Source organism: Gavialis gangeticus, unplaced genomic scaffold (genome assembly GCF_001723915.1).
Source record: "Gavialis gangeticus isolate Ggan-Ray unplaced genomic scaffold, GavGan_comp1, whole genome shotgun sequence".
NCBI classification, from domain to species: Eukaryota; Metazoa; Chordata; order Crocodylia; family Gavialidae; genus Gavialis; species Gavialis gangeticus.
The window spans coordinates 53002909-53009634 of NW_017728996.1; the positions used below are offsets into that span (position 1 = coordinate 53002909).

The window sequence follows — 6726 nt, forward strand, 5'->3', positions numbered from 1 at the left end:
GGAAAGGTCACAACTTTGTAGCTAGAAGCAGATACCAAAAAGTTAACTAGCTTACTGCTGTAATATGATCATCCAAAAGCACGTGGGGATCTAAAATTGGCACTTAGTATTTTTTATCTTCTAATGCCGCCCCCACCCCCCTTTCCACCTCCAGTGAACAGAATGAGGGTGTGTTGATTGGCAGAGAGGAAGGGAATAATTCAGAGGGGCTGCAAGGGGCCCATGACTGGTTCCCATGGAGGGTTCCTCCTTTGCGTCTCTGGGAAGCAGAGTTATCAGAAGGGGAACTGGTGAAAGATAATGCAGGGACAAGCTTAAATGCAGGGGTAGTGGGTGGAGAGAGAATATGAAATATGGTGGCTGTCACCATCTCTGCACACTGATACCCATCCAGAACGCTGCAGCCAAGATTGTTTCCCTAGCGTGTTGCTTTGCTCTCTCCACGCCTCCTTCACAGGCTCCCCTTCTCTGTCACATCCAACATCCCCTGCTTCTCTTCACTTTCAAAGTTCTTCCTTCCTGCGGTTACTCCACCCATCATCATTTTGTTCAGCATTCAGAGGTCAGCTCCTGCCTTCGGTGAGCCCACTGCCAGTCTCCATTGCCCACCTACTACGTTTTCTAACAAGCACGTTCCTACTTTCTCCCATGCTGCCCCTCATACTTAGGCAGAGCTCCCTGGTAACATCAGCACAGTTACTTTGCTAGTGTCCTTCCAGTCCCTCCTTAAAATTCTCCTTTGCTGTGATACCTACATAATACTGGACATGAGTTATGGCAGGGGTGGCCAACCCGTGGCATGTGGCAGATCCAGTAGGGAACAGGGAGAAGAGCAGCAGATAGGGCAGGGAACAGAAAGTAGAGCAGCAGATTGGTCAGGGAGCATGTGACAGGGAGCAGAAAGCAGAGCAACAGAGCAGGCTGGGGAAGGGAATCAGAATGGCACTCAGGGAGGGTGCAGGACTTAGCTTGTGGCACACCTGCCAAAAAGGTTGGCCCCCACTGAGGTAGGGTGATCCTCAGACTGCAGCCATTTAATAGTTTCCTCAGACTGTTGATCCATTTAATAGTTTCTTGTGCTTCCCTGCCTGTATTCAGCTGTTACCTCTCGACTCATGCTGAGATGGTCAGCTCTGCAGGACAGAGACTGCAATTTTTATTGGGTCTGTATAGCACTGAGCACACTAGGGACCTCTGTCACAAGCATCGCTCCTAAGAACAGCACTAGCACAGAGAGGAGAAGAGCAAGCGATTCAGAGGAGAAGGGAGGGTGGTAATTCTTAGTCTGGAAAATTACCAACCACTTTAGAGATAAGCGGTGTGGTCTCTTCCATGTCCAGAGTTGAGTAAATTTCCCTCGTAGGCTTGGAATGCATGAATTTACACGGGCATTTCCATGCTGCCCCCCTTCCCCCAGTGAATAACATGACACCCACAGAAATGATGCACATCCATCCAAAAGGGCCCTCTTGATTTTACAAATCTGAACACATACACTAGTCTATGGGTGGAGCCAGCAGACCCCAAATTCACCAGCTCCTTGGAGGTTGTTTTGTGCTTCTCCAAAGTCTTTATTTCAAGTAATACCCAGGACTTTATACCACATTTTAAATAATGATGGAGGGCTTTTTTGGTGAGGAGAGGGTGACAATCCTGTAATCTTTCATTCCTGAAGGTGTTTGTTATAGCCCCTTATGTTAGCACTTTCCCCTTTCCATAAGCATTGTATTTATTAACATCATTAACTAGAAACATAGAGTGTGATTAGCGCTGTGCTGGAAAGAAATCTTCTGTATCCTATTGCCTTTAACCTAATCTTGACGGCAGCTGAGCAGGAGTTAAAAGAAGTTGATGCACCCAAGATTTTAAAGGTGCCCTGCAAAAAACAACCATTTGATTTGTAACGTTTTGCTCCCTTAACTTCATTTTAAAAGGTCTGGAAAATATTTTCTTCTTCTTCTTCTTTTAAAGCAGTTTAAGCCACGCAGCAGGTTTATCTGGAACTGAGGCATCTGACCAGTGTCAGCTAATTTTGCAAACCCATCAACTGGCTGCCAAGTAGTAGCAGAAGCCTTACTCTGCACTGCAGGAGTGACATGGCCCTGCCTGCGAAGGAGAGTGTGTTCTTCTACCATAGGAAGGGGAGCTTGAAACTTTGGACTGTGATGTGCAACAAAACCACAGCACAAATGAGAAAATTAAGGGGCTGAGGAAGTTGCCCATCAAAGCGCAAGCAACTCCTTGATTGATTGATTGATTCAGCTGAGACAATGACTTACAATATGGTCCCTCCATAAACAAGGTGCTAATGGGAAAATACTTGCTAAGCCTACATCCTTCCAGAGAAATAGCAGGCTTGCTTCCTTCACTTTAAGTCACGCTTTTAATACAAAATCAATAGGAGCTGACAAATGGCTGGAGCTTTTTGCTCCCTCTAAATAGCTACTTGAGTTGCCCCTGAGTTACATCCAGGATGTTACACTCAACTGACCCTGCTGACAGGACCAGTAGTGCAGGTCAGGCCCACGGATTGGCTCTGCATATGCATGCCAGGTCCAGCATGCGGGGAAACACCATGTATCTGGGTGTATGAAGGCAGTTTTCTTGAGCATTCCTGAGGATAACTGTTCTTCTGGCATGGTTTAGCACCCACCCAGGTGTTGGGGCTTACAGCCCACTTTATGGAAATGGGAGGCTTCTCCGTAGCTTGCTTCTGCAGCCATATGGCTGAGGGCAGGCGAAATTTGGGGGCATCTGAACCCCAAGCCCCCGGGCTTGGGCCTGCATGTAGGATGCCTGCCAAAAGACTTTGGAAATATCTGAAGCCCCTGGTGGGGGTGGAGGATGTTTGCGAGTTGTAGGGCCACTTATGGTTCTGGACTGACTCACGGATTTGGCGTGGATTTGGCTGATTTGGCTTGGAATGTGAAAAATATCTTTAAAAAAAAAAAAAAGTGTCCCAGTGTGGGTGCAGTGTGCTGTGCATGTCCCAAAGCAGGTGATCAGAGACCACACCAAGTGCAACACCCACTCCAGGCCCTTGCAACACCTGCTCCACCCCCAAGGACCATGTTGCACATGCACGTCTGCTTCAGCACAGGTTCGCTCCATGCAGGATCCAGCACGTGTCCCAGAGAACCTGGAGTGGGCACTGCAAGCATCAGAGCACCTGCACCAGCAGCTCCAGAACTGGCCACCTGCTCCACAACCGTACTGCCCACTTTAGGACCTCATTGGCTACTTTGGGATATGTGCTGGATCTGGCATGGAGCAGACATGTAGTCCCAGAGTGGCTGGAAGCAGGTGCCATATGCAGCATGTGGGGCCCTCTGCACACACCACATGCCTGTGGGTCAACTCTGAGACCCATGGGCAGCACAGCACAGGAGGCTGGATGATCAGTTTCTGTGGACCGGATGTGGCCTGTGGGATATATTTTAACACCCCTGTCTTACATGGTTTGTGCTATAAGTTCATCCCTTGAGCACTATAATTCTCCCTGAACAGTCTGTGGAGCATAGGAGAATTAGAAAGTACATGAATCAAAGCTCTTTCTGCCCCTGGGTTTTCAGAGGAGTTTGCCAGGCTTACATTTAATGTGATGGCATTTCTCTGTTTGTCTGTAGTGGGATTGCAAGGGTAATATATTAATATAAGATCCCTTATAAATTTCCATGCTTTTGATGGCAAGGTGTTGTTGGGTGATATCTTTAATTGGACCAACTGCACGGTTAGGATAGACTTAGAAGCCTTCAGCTTAACACATAAAACTAGGTCTCTGTGCTTTAGGGTACTCTTAGACAAGCTTTGGAATATAGTGCATTCTTCTTCAGGTCTGTGCTGTTTGAGCTCTAATTATCAAACTGTAATTTCATTTCCACCTATGTTTTGCCCCTTTTCTCTCAAAGTATTGGGTATCAGGGGAAATCCATCAAAGTGGCTCCTTATATTCAGCTCTCTTCTTGCATCTGCATTACATCGTTTCTGGCATGCCTCAGATTTTTAAGGAGGGGAACTTACTTTATTCTGGGAATCCAGACCTCTTTAGTAGCTTTTTTAGACCAAGACCCCGTCTGCCTGCAGCAGCAGCTCATAGTATGAACATTTCAGGGCCTGTCCGATTTCAATCATAGCTGCCCAAACTTAATCCTAAAACTGCAGCTGCAAATTGCTCTCATATACACTAACACATACTCAAAATTATTTCAATGTATAAAGAATATGAACCTAAGCCTAATACATCTATTCCAGGAACCTCACATTTATTTAGGCACAGGATGTTAAAAAGGTCTTGGTGGGTTCAGTCCTGGTAGAAGGGGTTGGGGCTGTAGTGTACTGAAGTGAGCAAGCCTTTTCCAAGCATCAGAATCTAAACGTGTCTGTGGAATGGCCTGGAGGGATTTGGGGTGCTAAATGAAGAAGATGTTCTGAAGTCTCCTTTTGTACCCTGAAATTGCCTTTCTTACCCTAACAGGTTGCAGAATAATGTCCATACTTTGTCCTGGATCATCCCATTCTTCAGGGGGACAGAGGAAGGAAACAGTGGGGCCAGCTCAGGTAGGAGAGTTTTTGAGATTGTTAAAGGATTTGTCTCAGGAGGGAAGAAAAGCAGTAAAGATGCAAGGGTGTATGCATGAAGGGGCCTCCACCAACGAAGTCCAGGGAGAAAGAGCATCCCTTAACATCCAGCTGCTGTCAATGGGAAATCTGTTGGGATTCCTTCATGTCCCTGGAATCTACCTTTGCCTTCCTCTGGCTACCAGGTGTGTGATAAATCAGAAGGGCCCTTCCCTCACCTCTCTGATGGCAGGGACTAGGGGTTCTCTTTTTTCTCCCCATACCATGAGGTCTTCTGGAAGCTCTGAATAGGCTGTGATCCTCCTCTGTCCTTCCCAGTGCTTTTATTTTTTGGAACTCTTCCACCCTAAATGGTGGGACAGTGACTGTGGCAAAAAGGATTGAGTGGGAACACTTACTGTTTTCAGGAGCTGATGACCTTTGAAGATGTCGCTGTGTATTTCACCAAGGAGCAGTGGGCTCTGCTGGACCCCAGTCAGAGGGCTCTCTACAGAGATGTTATGCAGGAGAACTATGAGACTGTGGCCTCACTCGGTAAGGATTCCTGACCCCTTGCATTTTAGAAGTGAAGCAGGGAGTGTCTCTGAAAAAAATCGCTGCTTGGTGTTTTTTTCTTGGTCCCTTAAACTTTATAGGGCTCATCTCCTCTTACTTGTGTGTGCAGGCAGTCCTCAGACTTGCAACACAATTGGTACCTGAAAACAGGGTCTTAAGTCGAAACACTGTAACTCGGAACCAATTTTCTCATAAGAAATAATGTTATAAATGGGGGATTGGTTCCTGAACTAAAGCCCGATACCCTATTTTCACCAAAAATACCCCAAAATTTTGTACTCAATCAATTATAGATGAGTAATATAGCTACATTAATGTATTTATACTGTAAATAGCAATCATATTGATTTGGAAGGACTTCTTTGAGGTGACTTTGCTGGACTTTTTGAAAGGCTCCTAGTTGGACTTTTTGAAGGGTTCTTGGCTGAAGTCTTGTCAGGAGTCTTGGCTGCAGGTTTTTTCTGGAGTCCTGTCTGCTTTCTTAAAGAAAGTGTCCAAGGAAGTTTGGACAGATATTCTCCACGGAGATGAGCGACACAGTGAACTTGTTCGCTGGCATGGCATCGCATCGGATCAAGTGTTGTAAAGTCAAAACTGACGTCATAAAGTTGAAACAGAGTGTCAATTTATAAACGTTTGTCATGGGATAGGGTCCCCAGGGATGGCTGTGATATCCCTAGGGCTCATTGACCATGCCAATCCTGCCCAACAGGCACCTTCTTTCTCACCCGCCATGCCTTGCTGGTAATTTTAGTAAATCAGAAGACTGCCCTCAAATTTGTATTCTGGACACGGTCCTGCTGGACCCCACTGAATCCTGTGGGTTCCTAGACCTCTTTGGCATCCCGCTTCAAAATGGATGACTCACAGGACACCCTCAGCTTTATGAGCTAGATGCGTGGCTCCAAAACCATCCCTTTACCATGCCCCAAGCCTTGCAGATGGTATTCACGTTGTCTCTCCTGGGCCTTGCTATGGCTCAGCCCCTTGTCCTCACTGGGCTCTCTGCAGCCCTGTCTCTGTGCCCCACACTGGCGCTGGGGTCTGCTCACCCCCTTATCCCCGTGCCCTTCTCTGGTGCTGGGGTCCCCACACCATCGTGGGCCCCCAATGAGGCCTCCTCCTTCCCCAGTAGCCTCAGCCCAATCCACCAGTAAAAGAGCAACTAAAAATCTGAGCCCCTGGTCTATAACATAATATAAGCAGTTCAGGGTGTGCTCTGTCCTTCTCATAGATTTCATAGACATTAGGGCTGGAAGGGACCTCGGAAGATCATTGAGTCCAGCCCCCTGCTCAAGGGGCAGGAAGTCAGCTGGGGTCATAGGATCCCAGCAAGATAAGCATCCAAATTTCTCTTGAAGGCGTTCAATGTAGGTGCTTGAACCACCTCCGATGGCAGGCTGTTCCAGACCTTGGGGACTTGGACAGTAAAGAAGTTCTTCCTTATGTCCAGCCTGAAATGGTCTTGCAGGACTTTATGACCGTTCGACCTCATCATCCCTTGGGGCGCTCTGGTGAACAAACGTTCCCCCAGGTACTGGTGGTCACCACTGATAAACTTATAGGTGGCCATCAAATCACCCCTGAGCCTGC

General features: G+C 47.2%; 1 protein-coding gene across 3 annotated transcripts in view; it reads left to right on the forward strand.

Annotated features, from left to right (window-relative positions):
- LOC109288782 (zinc finger protein 501-like) overlaps positions 1-6726 on the forward strand; it is a 37194-nt gene that overhangs the window by 5534 nt on the left and 24934 nt on the right. For all 3 annotated transcript variants that reach the window (XM_019504530.1, XM_019504532.1, XM_019504531.1), the window contains exons 2-3: positions 4475-4557; positions 4986-5112. In XM_019504530.1, coding sequence (XP_019360075.1) covers positions 4475-4557; positions 4986-5112 — 210 coding nt within the window. The remainder of the gene's footprint in view (positions 1-4474; positions 4558-4985; positions 5113-6726) is intronic.